The 16,353-nt window shown below is 40.5% G+C and overlaps 1 protein-coding gene across 2 annotated transcripts in view; it reads left to right on the plus strand.

The window, feature by feature from the left end:
- The first annotated feature begins 7,759 nt into the window (after positions 1-7,759).
- Positions 7,760-16,353, plus strand: part of ECHDC1 (ethylmalonyl-CoA decarboxylase 1) — a 51,261-nt gene continuing 42,667 nt past the window's right edge. Inside the window, exon 1 of one of the 2 annotated variants that reach the window (XM_036766413.1) lies at positions 7,760-7,830. Coding sequence is in view for 1 of the 2 variants with exons in the window: in XM_036766412.1 (XP_036622307.1) it covers positions 8,126-8,234 (109 nt within the window). In the remaining variant the exon portion in view is untranslated. Of the gene's footprint in view, positions 8,235-16,353 lie in introns of both variants that reach the window. The other variant, XM_036766412.1, reaches the window with a different exon arrangement.

Genomic DNA, 16,353 nt, shown 5'->3' on the forward strand with positions numbered 1-16,353 from the left:
TTGTTTTAGGGTATTATTTAAAAGTCTTTGTAGGAGTTTTATTGAGAGCTCAGGTGAGTCTTTGCCTTTTCTCTACCATCTTGGCTCCACCCCCACTCCCCATGTCAAACTGTGAGATATGGATTGGAACTGTGCCAAATATACTAGGAGAATAGGTACAACAGGAAACTTTAGATCACTCTAGGAATTCATCACTACCACTATCACCAAATTCTTGTTAATATGAAGAGAAATCAAAGAGCTCTTCCCCTCATAGATCATTGATTTAGAGCTGGAAGAAATCTTAGAGGCAATTTCCTTTTGTTACAGATGAAGAAACTGAGGATCAGAAAAATTGGGCCTCAAGCCCAAGGTCACACAAGTAGTCATTTGAACACTGGTCCATCAATTTCACAACCCTTGATCTTTCTACTGTAATCCACTGTGGAGAGAGGAGAAGGTACCACCAGATTAAGTGGTACCTACCATACTAGAGGCCCCATCCTTCATTGCTTGGTTCAGACCAGCTGGCTATTTAAGACATGCCCTACAGGTTACTCCTAAATTGTATTGCTCATTCCATTTAGGCCAGTTCTGACCCCAGGTGAACTTTAGCCTCCAAATAGTTTTGTTTTTTTCTTATCTGAAGATATTGGCAGCAGGCCACATACATACACAAGGCACCTACTACACATGTTCAGCCAACACCACTCAAGCAAATACCACCTTCCTGGGTGAGAAGCCCAAGATATTTACTCACCTAAACTGTGAATTTACCATTACAAAGCTGTCAGTTTGGAATGCAAAGTTAAAGTGGTCCACAAATATTTATGTTTGAATTATGAGTTCCGTGTACTCTACTAATTACTTTGTCTTTTTTTCCCAGAAAAAGTGGTTCTATTGGGGGAGAGTCCCCAAATTAAGAGTACACTTAAAAGAAAGATGGCTGCCTTCCTATGAGAAAAAATAAGTAACAACTTCTATCGTGATGAATGATAAAAAAAATGGTATAGTTCTCAGTTGTGTCCATATACATGTTCATATGTATGTACATAGAAATATAATAAATATATATGCATATATGTCTTCAAGCTCAGTCTTTCTTCCAAATTGCAGCCCCATATCATTAATTATCCATTGGATATTTTAAACTGTATGTCCCACAAACATCTCAAACTCAGCATGTCCAAAACAGAATGTATTATCTTTTCCCTATAACCCAACCTCTCTTCAGACTTCTCTATTTTTTTGTCAAAAGTACTACCATCCTTCTGGAAACTCAGGTTCACAAAATCTCAGTCATGATCATATCCTCACTGTCCTTCACCCTCTTATAACTAATTGATTGCTAAATCTTGTCCATTCTACCTCCACGGCATCTTTCACATTCATCACCTTATTTCCACTCATACCATTGTGATAAATGTAAATCTTAAAAACATAAAGTCAAACATGGGTTCCAAAAAATTGACTTCATAAGTACAAAATGAGGGAAGGCATGGCTTAACAGTAGTTTATCTCTAAAAAGGTAACAGAGAGAGATTTAGTGGTCTACAAGCCAAATATGAGTCAACAGTGTAAGAATATAAAACTGGTGGACACTTTGGATGCTAAAGGGCTTTGAGTTCATACCATATGAGGTGGAATTAATTTAAGGATTTTTCAGTCCTGGTCAAGATATCAAAATAATTAATGACCCTCATAACGTGACAGCCCTTTCTAAGGATCAATGGATTGATAAACTAGGAAAGGAACTAAACCATATCAACATTGACATTCTCAGTATAGATGAAATCTGAAGACATAAAAAGTTACATGAAAGAAAGGTTTATTAATTCCCCTAAAGCTAAAAAATTTTTTGAAAAGGAGTTAGGGTAGTGGGTTATACCATACCCTCAAAGGTAACAAGAAATGTCAATAAATAGGATGGTTGAACATCTTATATTATAGCTCTTATGATGAGTGTAGGCCAGAGGACCAGCATGGACCAACAACTTTCACAGAAGAGAAAGTAGATAAATTCCATCAAAAACATATCCAGAGCCTCCAAATCAAGTCAACATATACCTTGATAATTGGTGACACCAATGTGAGGGTGGGCACATGGGAAAATGGAGAAATATGTTGGAAAATATCATTAGAAATTAAGAAATGAAAGAGGTTGTGGGCTACTGAGAAGCCTCATGTTTGTATACTATAAATACTCTCTTCAGGAAAAGAGTCAGAGGGTATTGGACATGACAGGAACTGACAAAAAAAAAAGGAAGCTTTTCCCCAGCCCTTTCACTTGGACATCAGGAAAAATTTTCTTCTCTGAAAAAATGCAAGAAGCATTTCAAATGTAAAAAAGAACCTTAACAGGTGAAAATAAATCATAATCTGTATAAAGAAATTATAGCGTAGAGGACTGTGATATAAAGAAAGGATGGAAAAAAAGAAGGGCTATTAAACATGAAGCTGTTTCCCTAGAAGGTAGAAGTGGATCTTCTGATAAGAAAGCAGCTTCTTAAGCTTCAAGGAATGGTGATATGGATCCCCATGTGTCAGCGTAGGACCTCAAAGAGCTTACATTCTCCCCAGGGAGGGGGGATACTTATACCCAGATAAGTAAATGCAAAGTATGTACAAATAACACAAAGTAATTTTAAGAAGGATAGAATGCTAACACCTTCGGGGATCAGGAAAGGTAACCTATATACACATATATGATACACACACACACACACACGCACACACACACACACACACACACACATATATATGTATATATATATATATATATATATATACACACACACAGACACATACGTGTCTGTGTGTGTGTGTATGTGTGCGCATGTGTGTACCTCACCTGATCTGTGCTACGAATCAGGCTAAAGGATTCTGAGAGATAATGGTTATATGTTCTGGACATGGAGGGCCTACTTGTGTAAGGCAGAAAGGCAGAAGATGAAGAGTCATTTATGGTGAACAGTGAGCAGGCTAGATTGCCTGGAACATACACTGAGAGAAAGGGGTGAGAAATAAGAAACTAGCCATAGATACTTGTTAGCTGTGTGATCCTAGGCAAGTCACTTAAACTGTTTGACTCAGTTTCCTCAACTGCAAAATGAAGATATTAATCACCTACTTCTCAGGGGGTGTTGTGAGGATCAAATGAGGTATTTGTTTTAAAAAAATAAAGGAAGGAAGAAAGAGAAGAAAAAGAAAAAAACAAAAAAAAGCACATTTAACACGCCTAGCACATATTAGGCACTATACAAAGAGGAAAGAAAGTGATGAGCTGGGTCAAACCTAGACCAGGATTGTGAGAATACTGAATATGTTATATGAGAATCAGATGAAAGAACAGTGAATGTATAGCCCGAAGAAGATACCTAATGGGAAATGTGGAAAGCATGTGCCTTCCCTTGATTATCTTCAATTTATCCCGAATATATGTTGCTTGTACAGTGTTGTTTTACATGTTGTTACCCCATTAGGATGTGAGCTCCTTGAGAGTAGGGACTATTTTTTGCCTTTCTTTGTATCACAGTGCTTGGAACATAGTAGGGGTTTAGAGATGCCTGATGATACATGTAGAATTATCCAGGCTGAAATGTTAAATGAAAAATAGGTAGGTATTCACAGCTGAGGAGAGCCTTTCTACCCTTCCTTCAGTAGGTGAAGTACTCTGGAGCTCATAGGAATTAAGGAGTTGACGTGCCAGGATTTTAGAAGCATCATCAAAATTAATATTGAATTTGTCAAAGATAGTGGAAGTGAACAAAAATTATGCCATTTGCCATGGATATCAATTAATATTTGTTGTCCAAAGAAATCCTCAGATTTGATATGAAGAAAGAACAAACATCTAATTAACTACTGAATATGTAAACCTGGTTGTCCCAGAAGTATCTCAAACTCGGCATGTGCAAAAAAGCACTCATCATTTTTTTCCCCAAATACATTCCTTTTCTGAACTTATTTATTTCTTTTTTTTAATAAATTAAATTTTTAGTTTTAGTTTACAACATTCAGTTCCACAAGTTTGTGGGTTCCAAATTTTCACTCCCTCCCACTCCTCCCCCAACACCCCAGGACAGCACGTAATCCAGTGTAGGTTTCACATATACCTTCACATTGAACTTATTTACATAATAGTCCAGTTGTAATGAAGAATTATAACTAATGGAATGAATCATGAGAAAGGAGAAAACAAAACTAAAAAAGAAGGAAAAAGGAAGAAAAAGAGAGAGCAAAAAGTTTGCCTTAATCTGCACTCAACCTCCATAATTCTTTCTCTGGATGTGCATAGCTTTTTCCATCATGAGTCTTTTGAAGCTATCTTTGAACCTTGCATTGAGAGGAGTCAAGTCTATCAAAAGTAGTCCTTATAGATTATCTACGGTATGTTTGTAATCGTGTATAATGATCTCCTGGTTCTGCTCCCCTCACTCAGCATCAGTTCGTATAAGTCATTCTAGGTTATAATGAAGTCCATATGCTCCTCATTTCTTATAGCACAATAGTATTCCATTACATTCATATACCACATTCATATACCACAATTTGTTTAGTCATTCCCCAACTGATGGGCATTCCCTTGATTTCCAATTCTTTGCCACCACAAAAATTGCTGCTATTAATATTTTTGTACATACAGGTTCCTTTCCCACTTGTATGATCTCTTTGGAGTACAGCCCTAGAAGTGGTATTGCTGGGTCAAAGGGCATGCACATTTTTATAGCCCTCTGGGCATAGTTCCAAATTGCTTTACAGAATGGCTGGATCCATTCACAACTCCACCAACAATGTAACAGTGTTCCAATTTTCCCACATCCTCTCTAGCATTTATCATTTTCCTGTTTTGTCATGTTAGCCAAACTGACAGGAGAGATGTGGTACCCAAGAGTTGTTTTGATTTGCATTTCTCTAATCAATAGTGATTTAGAGCATTTTTTCATATGACTATAGATTTCTTTAATTTCTTCCTCTGAAAACTGCCTGCTTATATCCTTTGACCATTTCTCAATTGGGGAATGATGTGTATTCCTACAAATTTGGCTCATGAACTTCCCTATTTCTGTTGAGCACACCACTATCTATCTAAACACCCAGGCTTGAAACTTTGGAATCAGTCTCAACTCCTCACTCTCCATCACTGTCCCCCTCCCCAGCCCCTATTCAAACAGTTGCTAAATCTTGTTAATTCTACTTCTATAACATCTTTCATATTCATCTCAATTTCTCTACTTAATTCCCTTGAGCACTTCTCACCTGGACTATTGCAAAATCCTCCTAATTGGTCTCCCCGCTTCTTGATCTCCTCTTTAATCTGTCCTCTCCTCAATTATCAAAATGATATTCCTAAATCACATTTCTGATCACATCATTCCCCTACTGAAAAAAAAAATCCTGGGCTCACAGTTACCTATGAATTAAATCCCCTTGGGATTTAAAGACCATCACAATTTGGTTCTAGCCTACCTTTCCAGCCTTGTCTTACATTGTTCTCCACACATTTTATGGTTTAGTTAAACTGGCTTCTTTCCTTTTTCTCATGTATCATTACATTCTTCTGTGGTATCTACCCATCCCTCACACCTTGAACCCACTCCCTCTTTATCTGTCTTTTGGAATCCCCAGTTTACTTTAAAGCTTAAATGGCAACTGCATGAGGCCTTTCCTGAACTCCCCAACCCCCCTCACTCTCAATTCCCTACCTATTCTTTCCTCCATCCCTACCCTCATTATCCTGTATTTGCTTTTTATATACTTTGTATATGTTGTCCAGCCCATTGAAGGTAAGGTCCTTGAGGTCAGGGACTGTTTCATTTTTGTTTTAAGTTTGCCTTAAAAATGTTTGTTGATTGAATGTTTAAAAGAAGGAATTCCTAAGTGCCAAGACACTTCAATGCCTACCTTTTTATCCTCACCCCTCTCCTACTCCCTTAGGAAAGAACTGCGTCACTTTAGAGTTGGAAGAGACTTTAGAGATATTTTTAACTTTGACCTTTTATAGATGAGGAAATTTAAGCCACACAGTCAATGACCTCATAGTTGCCAAATCCAATGGCCTTTTCTCAAGCCTCATTCTCCTTAATTTCTCTGCAGTCTTTCAAACTGTTAATCACTTTCTCCTCCTTGATACTCTTCTCTCTAGGTTTATGGGACACCACTCTCTCCTTTGATCTATATGGCCACTTTCAGTCTCTTCTGTTGGATCTCCATCCAGGTCACACCCACTAAGTATAGGTCTCCCACAGGAAGGGTGCTATCCTGAGCCCTCTGTTCTCCCTCTACACTACTTAACTTGATGATCTCATTAACTCCCATGGATTTTATTGCTCTCTATGCTGATGATTCACTGCCCTGTCCCAACCTCTCTGCTAACCTCTAATTTTAGATCTTCAACTGCCTTTCAAGACATCTCAAACCGGATGTCTAGTAGACATCTTAAACTCAACAGGTCCAAAACTGAACTCATTATCTTCCCCGCCCCAATCCTTCCCACTCTATCATTGTAGAGTTGCATCCTGGGCCATCTCCAGTCATCCTGGTGAATACATGGTCACTGGATTCCGATGGCTCTGGAGGAGAAAGTGAGGCTGGTGACCTGCACTGCCCTCCCTCACTCAAATCAGTCAACTGCAAGTCATGTCATCATTTCCCTGGTCCTCTTCGAGAACGAAGGACAAACAGAACAACAATCATTGCAGAGCATAACACCGTCCTCCCAATCCTTCTGGCTCAGAACTTAAGTGTGATCTTTGACTCCCCACTATTTTTCACCCTTCAAATACAATCTATTGCCAAGACCTGTCCTATTCACGTTTACATCTCTTGAATATGCTGCCTTCCTCTCCTCTGATATTACCACCACTCTTGTCCTCATTACTTCAATGACCAGACTACTGCAACAGCCTGTTTCAAGTATCTTCTCACTGCATCCTCTTTTCAGTCACTAAAGTGATTTTCCAAAGGTATAGCTTTGACCATTTCACCCCTTCCCTCCCCTCAGTAAACTCCAGTGGCTTTTTATTGCCTCCAGTACCAAACTCAAAGCAATTCATAATCTATCCCCTTCTAACTTAAGCAGTCTTCTTTACACTGAAGGGGTTTTGCGGTGCTGGGACTCCAAGAATGCCAAAGCAGAAGCGGCTAAGAGTTTATTGTGACGCTGTAGCAAAAGCCGGGAAGGACGCTTATGGGAACCCGTGAGAGATTGGGTCTGGTGCTGGGGTTTATATGGAAAAGGGGCATGGGAAAGGAACGCCAGGGATGCTAATGAGGTAATCTGGGGGCAAGGTGTCTCTGGGAGCTATGGATGGGAAAATGTGAGGAGTATACCAGACATGGAGGACTTGTCACATGCACGGACCTTGGGGGTCTGGGGGGAAGGAAGAGTCCTTGGGCCAGGCACCCCGGTGTCCGTTCTGATAAGAGAGTGTGTTCCGCAAGAATAGATTTCCTCACAGGGCAGGGGCCTAATGAGAATTTGGGAGGCTTCCAATGCCATGCTCTTGGGGCTGGGGCCCAGCACCCCGTCATTATCTTACTCCCTAACAGGTTTTCTTTGATCCAGTGCCCCTGGCCCTTTTGCTGTTCCAGAAACTAGATGTCCCGGCTCCAGGCACTTTCTCTGGCTGGCTTCCAGAATACATACTCTCCGTGCCCATCTCAGTCCCCTGGCTTCTCCGCCTTCTTTTAAGCGCCAAATTAATGCCTAGCACCTGGGAAGCCTTTCCCAACCCCACTTTGGTCTCATGCCACTAGAAAGGCGGGACTTCCTGTCCCGGGAGGGCGGCGGAAGTTTGGCTTGGAGGCTGGCGGAGAGAAAGCGTTGGGAGGGCGGGTCCAAACCGGAAGGTAAGCCCCGACGGCCTCCGAAGTGGGGAGGCCCCAGAGGCCGGGGGCGGGGATGGAGCTGCGGACGCTGGTTGGAGGAGCCCGCACGACGGCGCCCCCGCGGGGCCCCGAGGGTGGGCGGGCAGACTAGCTGGGGGCAGGTAGAAGAGCTCCCCGCTACTAGAGGGCGAGCGCCGGGGCACCGAGGCCCTAGTGACTGCGGGGACTGCAAAGGACGCCGACGAGACGGAACGTGCGGTTCCCCGTCTGTCACTCCCTGCCCACGACTGACTCGCGCCCCCACCCCGGGCTCCAGATGGACGGGGCGTCCACGGCCTTTAGTGAGAAACCATCCCCTCTGCTGCCTTCCCAGCAGGGCGGCGTGCCTGACCAGCAAAACGAGGCGGCCCCCGCCGCTTCCCAAGGTAACCCAGAGCCAAGAGCAGCAGGGGCCCGGACTGAGAGCTGGAAGAGCATCTAGTACAACCCCTTCGTTCTCAGGATAAGGAAATTGAAGCCGAGAGAGGTTAAGTAAAGTGTCCCGGATCCCATAGCTTTTAATCCCAAAACGGAGGATTCAACCTGGACTCCTTGGACAGTTCCGGTCCCTACGACAAGCCTCACGCCGCTTTGTGAGAGCTAACATTTCTGTAGCACTTACTGTGTGCCGGGCACTGTGCTAAGCGCTTCACAAATGTTACCTTATTTGATCCTCCACAGCAACCCTGGGCTGCCGTTATGTCCATTTTACAGATGAGGAAACGGAGACAGACAGGTTAAGTGACTTGCCCAGAGTCACACAGCTAGTTAGACCCTGAGGCTGAATTTGAATTCAGGTATTCTGGGCCCAAATGTCTGCGCATGTATGTATGAGTTGTGTAAGTACATCTATATGCGTGTGTATATATGCACGCACATACATATGTACACGTAGAAACATAATATATGCACATGTATATATACACACATATAATTTGTTATATAATTATAGTGTGCATACATAATTGTACATTTGTGTATATATGAGGTGATATGGTCAGAGCCCTGATTTAGGGAAATCACTGGCTGCTGAATGGAATATAGATTGGTGTGGGGAAAAACTTGAGGCAGGCGCACCAACAGACTGGCTATGTTTCAAAATAATTCAGGCATGAGGTCATAGAGGCTTACACTAGAGTGGTGGCGTTATCAGAAGAGAGAAGGAAGGCATTGGAGAGGTGTTGCAAAGGTGAAATGTACAGGTCTTGACCACAGATTGAATATGAGTGGCTGAGAGGTAGTGAGTAGTCAAGAATAGATTACAAACTGAGGGTCCGGGAAGATGCTATTTCCCTCTACCTTGATAGGGAGATGGGGAGTGGGAGGGGGTGGGGTAGTGAGAATTGTAGAATCGAAGAATGAGTTCAATTTTGATTGTGTTAAGTTTAAATTGTCTACTGGACATCTGGTTTGAGATGTCTGAAAGGCAGTTAGAAATGTGAGATTGGAGGTTAGGTTAAGGCAGAATGGATAAATTTGAGAATCATTGGCATAGTGATAATTGAATCCATGAGAGCTGATAAGATCACTAGGTGAAGTAATATAGAGAGAGAAGAGAAGAAGGTCTAGGATAGAGACACATGGTTGGAATGTATTACCTGGATGCGGATCCAGTAAGAGAGACAGAGAAGGAGTGGTCATATAGGTCGAAGGAGAACCAGGAGTGGTGTCCCAAAAACCTAGAGAGAATTTCAAGGAGGAAAGGGTGATTGACAGTGTCAGAGGCTGCAGAGATATCAAGGAGAATGAGGATTGAGAAGAGGCCACTGGATTTGGCAATTGAAATCATCTGTAACTTTGGAGAGACCAGTTTTGGTGGAATGATGAGGTTGGAAGTTAGATTGTAAGGGGTTAAGAAGAAAATGAGAGGAGATAAAGTAGAGGTACCCATTGTAGACAGTCTTCCCAAGAGGTTTAGCCAAAAGAGCAGAAGAGACATAAGACAGTGATGGAAGGATCAAGTGAAGGATTTTTGAGGATAGGGGAGACATGGGCATGTTTGTAAGCATTAAGGAAGGAGTTGGATATAGAGTGAGAGATTGAAAATAAGTGATACCTTGGGGATGATAGAGGGGTCAGTGTGTTGGATGAGACAGGATGGAATAGGCTCTCTCCAGCAGTTAGAGAGGTTAGCCTTTGTAAAGAGTAGGGTCACTCCTTTCTGTGAGACAGGGGTGAAGGAAGAGGTAGTGATAGAAGGTGTATGAGAGACTTGGAATGAGGAAGTGGGCACTCATGGTGAATGGCTCTAGTTTTTTTTTTGGAAAATGGGAAGCAAGTTTCTCAGCTGAGAGTTGGAGAAGAGGAGCAGTGAGAGGTGTGAGGAAGGATAAAAAGGTTTGGAAGAGCCACTATGAAGAGTGGGATAGTGAGTCAATAAGAAGGCAGGTATAGAAGGATTGCCTAGCAGCAGTGAGGGCCCAGTTGAGGTTGTTTAACATGGAGTTTGGAAAACCTAGGTTCGAATCCTTCCTCTGACAGTAGCGTGTGACTCAGAGCAGAGAGTTACTTAACCTCTCCTCAGCCTCAGTCTCTAAATCAGTAAAATGAGGCAGTTGGACTAGATACTCCCTAGAATCCCTTCCAGCTCTAACTTTATGGTCCTTTGATCTAATTGTGAGTACATCCTACTAAGATTTAATGCTATCTAACTTCCTTCTAGTTACCTCCTCTAGGGCCCGATTTTCCTGCCTCCAAGACCAGCTTGGTAGCCACTACAACATGTTCTCTATGTGTATGCCTATATGCATGCATGCATGCATACACATATACCTGTGTAAATACATGCATACTTATTATAGCTCCACTATTCCACTTTGCCTTTACATATAGATGTATACTTATATCCAGTGGCAGTATGATATAGTGGGTATAGAGCTGGACTTTGAGTTTGGAAGACCTAGGTTTAAATCCTTTTTCTCTTGGCTTCCGTTTCTTCATCAGTAAAATGAGGGAATTGAACTAGATGCTTTCTAGGGTCACTTCCAGCTCTTAGTCTGTGATTCTGTAATGTAATTGTCAAAAAGATTCTTCTTTAAATCCATCAGACATGTGACGTAATAATAGCTTCCACCCTTTGCTCCCAGTCACTTCTTCTAGGGCCAAGCAGAAACATCTATTTCCTTGAGGCATGGGAGGAAAGGGGTGGGAGGTGGGGAGGCGAATGGGAATGGTGATGGGGGGAGGAATACGTGACCCAGAGTTTGGGATGGGACTTTATCCTAGGACCATTTAATATCCCTTCAGCATAATGGAAACAACTGACTTTACCAAAAATATTAAGTTAAGGCTGGCATTGACCTCCATTTGCGAGTCACACTTTTGATGAGTTCTACTAGATCTACCCTGTCTGGCAGTCTCAACTGCAACCTTCAGGGGATCAGAATGGAGGTCTCTATCCACTCCCATCTCTTCCTCCAGGAGCAGATTTCGAGATATTTGTCCTGATTGCCCCAAGCCCAGAAATTACTAGTCATAGTTCTGCTGGTTTCTCTTCCACATAACCCTTTAAATCCTTAAGACTCCCTACCCCAAGTCTTTTCCAGGCTAAATATTTTTCATCTAATCCTTTTAGTTTCTAGTTCCAGTTCCTTCACTGTCTATCCCAGTTGTCACTCCTTTGGAAGTATTTAATGTTACTTTGAACAAAGCAAAGCTATTAGCATTTTATTTAGTTACATTTATTTTAAAGAATATTCATAAAACCTGACTATACAGACTCTTATGCTCTGGCCTATGACACTTGATAGCTTTGTAACCCAGTGAAGGTCACTTAACCTGTCTAACCCTGCAAAACCTGTTCTTACCTGCAAAATGGGAATAAGAAAAGCTGGCTCTTGTAAGGTTTGAATGAGATTAATATATTTAAAGAACTTTGCCAGTTGTAAAGCACTATATGAATATCAGTTATTATCATTAAAATAATCTTCTACAGATGATACTAATTGAGTGTGAATCACATTCCTTTAACCTAGTTAACCCTAATACTGAGCTTCCGAAACTTATTTGGCCTACTGCCCTGTTTTAAAAAAAAAATTATTCGGCGCCCCCCTGGAAATCTACTTTCTTTAACTTTTTTTTAAAATTCGTATCATTTAAAATAAGATTTAAAAAATAACATCTTAAATTTAATAATTTATTGTATATTTGTAGGTTTTTTCCTGCATTGAAATTTTGATGGTACAATATTGCATCATGTAACCCTATAGTATCATATTGTAAACAGGTCATTACATGCACATATTCTTGCCCCTGCATCCTGCTGCATGCTGGCCTGCCAACACTTGTTTGTTAAGATCTGTTGGTGGACTTGACCACTGATCATAACTTGCATTTTGTGTGTTTATTTGGAAAATAATGTAATCACTATGACTTTAATTCTGTTACACAACAGAGAAAACAAGTATGAACGGTTTTTCAAAATTTTCTTCCTCTTCTTTCCTTATGCTTCCACCACCCCCTTATTTTTATTCAATGCCCCCCAGTTGCACCCGAGGCTTCTACTCCCTCCCATCCTTCATCCTTCCAGCATGGGAGTGGTATCTTTATCGCTCACTTTGGGAAACCTGTGTCCTAATAGATCAAAGGTCTAGAGCTTATTTGCCTGCTACTACATAGTTGTGTAAGCTTAAGGCAAGTCACTTAATCCCTCAAGGCTTCTCAGTAAAAATGGAGAAAAGACCCTTTCTTCTAATTTCCTTGATTGTAAGCATTTGGCTTCTGGATTAGGTAAAGGAGTATAAAGTAAGTTGTTATTGAAGAATTTCATATTCTGTATGTTGGAGCAGGATGAAGTTCAACTCCATGCATGTGGGGCAAAAGGGAATGGAATAAAGCAGGAAGGGAAAATTGATAAGGAAAAAGATGCAGGTAGTTGAGGTATAGAATAACAATCAGTCAACAGTTTAGCCCTACTCCTAAGCAAGAGATAAAATACAGAGGGGGATTTGTGGTCCCGAGGTTTCATAATTAGCAGTGACAATATTTATTGTTCAGTAAATGTTTAAACATGGTGGAGAGAGTGGAAAGAGGGCTGGGCTTGACGTCCAAAGACCTGCTTTGAGTCCCAGGTTCACCATTATTTGGGTGGTATGAGACCAAGTACTTAACTTGCCTAAGCCTCCAATTCTTCATCTATAAAAGGAGAATAATACTTGTACTAACTACCATATTAGGTTGTTGTGAAAACTAACACCAGCATGTTAAGTTGTTTGTAATCTAAAAGTAGTATATAAATGTCAGCCATTGGTACCAACTGCAGTGGCATAAAATGAACAGAGAGGAAGAAATCCAAAGACAGCTTTGTTTTTTGTATTCATTGTTAGTAATGGTAAACTTTCTTGATTTCTGTTCCTACATGCACATTAAATTGTTAGGTAAAAAATATATAGTTTTAAAAAACCAAAACAACCCAAGTCTCTAACAGTTCTTTTCTAGACATTATTAATTTTTTAAATCCGTTGTGTCATAAACACTTATTGAGTAACCTCAGAGCACAGCACCCCCAGAGGACAGTACCACATGCTGTGATAAATTAGGAAAGAAATATTAGACATTGTTCCCACAGTAAGGATAGCTAACATCTGTATAGTGCTTACTGTGCGCCAGGTGCCGTGCTAAGTATTTTACAACTTTTATCTCATTTGATCCTCACAGAAAGCCTCGGGAGGCTGATATCTTCATTTTACAGATGAGAAACTGAGGCAAAAAGAAGTTAAGTGACTTGCCCAGAGTTGAATAGCTAATAAGTGTTGGGGATTGGATTTGAGCTCAGATCACCTTGACATAAGGCCCAGTGCTCTATCCACGGTAACATTCTAAGGAGTTTATTATCTGATGGGAGAATAAGGACAAATAAATGCCTATAAAGATATGTAGTGTGCTAATGATAGATAAATGTAAAAACATGTAATATAAATGTAAAATATATGCATATGTAATTCCCAAGTATATCTGTTTTCATTTGGAATGATTTTATGTTATTTTTTCCTTAGAAATGTCAACTATAACATTTATATAGTGCTTTAAGGATTACAAAGCACTGATATCTCATTTTCTAAGTGGGGTACGAGTTTGAGGTCTAATTTTATAGGATTTGAGGGTAGGGGGGTACGAGTTTGGGGCCTAATTTTATAGGGTTTTAGGGGCTAACTTATCTGTGCCACATTGGGGTTAGTTCATTAACATACCCAAATCACCTTAGAGTTATCAGTAAAATCTTAAAATTAACATGTCCGTGTCATCTCAAAGTTATCAACACCTTTTGAAGTTCTACTGGTCTGGAATTGTCACGGTGTGGAGTTTGTCTGGAATTCACATATCATAGAACCAGAACCCTGACAGCAAAGCCTAGATAGCTTCCCCTGATTCAGCACATATTACCAGACTGTGAATTTTAGTTAATATATGATACACTTTGTAAATTATGCTCCTTTGATCTTTGGGATAGTTTGTGCATGACTTCCAGGTTCCCCTTTTACTATCTTATTTCCTGCTGTTGCCTCTATACTGGCTACTGTAAACTTAGAATACTGACTAGAAAAGGGGCAATCAGGGGGACCAAAACAAGATACAATTTTAACACAATATTAGAAACTATTCTTTTCACCCTGAGTAGGCTGACAATGTGCCAAGCAACTGCCCAGTGGACCATAGAGTACCAGCACTGACTGAACATACATTTGGACGCCTATAGATTTTTGATCAGTGACATTGGTTTCTTGGCATCTCCCAACACTGCACATTTTCACTGGCGGTTTCCCAAGCCTAGAACTCTCTCCTGTCATATCTGCCCCCTAACTTCCTTCAAATCTCAGCTAAAGCCCTACGTTCTGCAAAAAAGCCTTTCCTAGTTTCTTTAATCTTTGTGTCTTCCCTTGTTTATACATAGTTTATACGTAGTTGTTTGCCTGTTGTTTCCTCCATTATACTCTGAGCTTCTTGAGTGCAGAGGTTTCTTTTTGTCCATCTTTGTATCCCTAGCTCTTAGCACAATGCCTGGCACATAGTGAGTTGTCCTTCATCGTGGGAGAGGACCAAAATGACACCTCGGTGTTGCAGTCAAGATACAGTGTGTCTGACCGTGGCTGATAAGACCATTACAACTCAGAAGGCTCTACCACAGGTCGAGCACATTTGGAGTGGAGAGGTCTCTAAATTTGCACATCTTATGATTCCTTTGTGGTACTGTGATTCTGCTTTGCTTATTTTTTCAAAATATGTAATAAATGCTGTTACTTTCAAACCTGTCCTGCTTGTCTGTGCTTCCTTCTAAATTTCTTTCTGTTTTTTTCCATGCATTTAAAAAAATGTTCCATATGGCTAATATGGAAATGTGTTCACATATATAAAGGGCATCATATTGCTTTCCTTTTCAATGGGTTAGGGAAGGGGCTGGAGGGAAGAAGAGAATTTGAAAATGAAAATTTTAAAAAAATGAACGTTAAAAAAAAGTTATAATGCTCCTCCCTCCTCCTTTTTTGGCATCACTATTGCCAGTTAAAACTGAAAGTGGTGGGGGGGGCGGGGAGGGGAGAGTGCTTTTAACAAGCAGTGAAGCAAAATGAATCTACAGAGTGGAATGGCCTATGGTTTTATCTGTATCATAAAATTATTTGCATAAGACATTGGCTTAACAAGATTATTGTAATTTTGTCAGACTATGGAGTAAGTTGAGGGAGTGGCTTACATTTTTTATCTGGCGGTTGATATCCAGAAGTTTATATGTTACTCATTAGTACTACATACACTGAAGCATACTCTGGTTTACTTAGAAAACTTCTCCCTGCTTCTGCTCCTATGGGAATATATTCTCTATACAGAGAGGTAGAATCTGATGAAAGGCAACTCCTAATTCAGATAATTTTTTAGTTTGTTTTTCCAGACTTTTTTTTTCTGGATGGCTTAATTTTGTATACTATGATATATGCATAATAGCATAACAGTTATGTCCTAACCTTTTGATAAATGGGATACCCTTCCCTAAAAGAGCTGGGACTGTGTTTCAGATTTTTATTGAATTGAATAGAATTGAAAAACAATAATCATAATGAAGTGATAAATGTGCTGTATCGCTTACTTTGGCATGTAATCATCTTGCCGCGCACGCGTTTGTGTATGTGAAGCTACTTCGAAGCTACAAAGTGGATAGTGTATTGGACTTGAAGCCAGAACGACGTGCATTCAAATCCTGTCTCAGATACCAGATTTCTCACATTGGACGGGTAATAAAAATCCTCTCAGAGATTCCATTTCCTCATATGTTAAATGGGAATAAAAATAACTGTAATACCTGTCTTCTTGTCTGGAAGGTTAAATGGGATCATGTGTTTAAAAAGCACTTTGAAGACTTTAAAGGGTTTGTTATTATTTTGATAAGGCATTTCAGTCGTGTCTAACTCTTTGTGACCCCATTTGGGGTTTTCTTGGAAAAGATACTGGAGTGATTTGCAATTTCCTTTACCAGCCCATTTTACAGATGAGGAAACTGAGGCCAACAGGGTTAAG

Source organism: Trichosurus vulpecula, chromosome 7 (assembly GCF_011100635.1).
Source record: "Trichosurus vulpecula isolate mTriVul1 chromosome 7, mTriVul1.pri, whole genome shotgun sequence".
Taxonomy (NCBI): Eukaryota; Metazoa; Chordata; class Mammalia; order Diprotodontia; family Phalangeridae; genus Trichosurus; species Trichosurus vulpecula.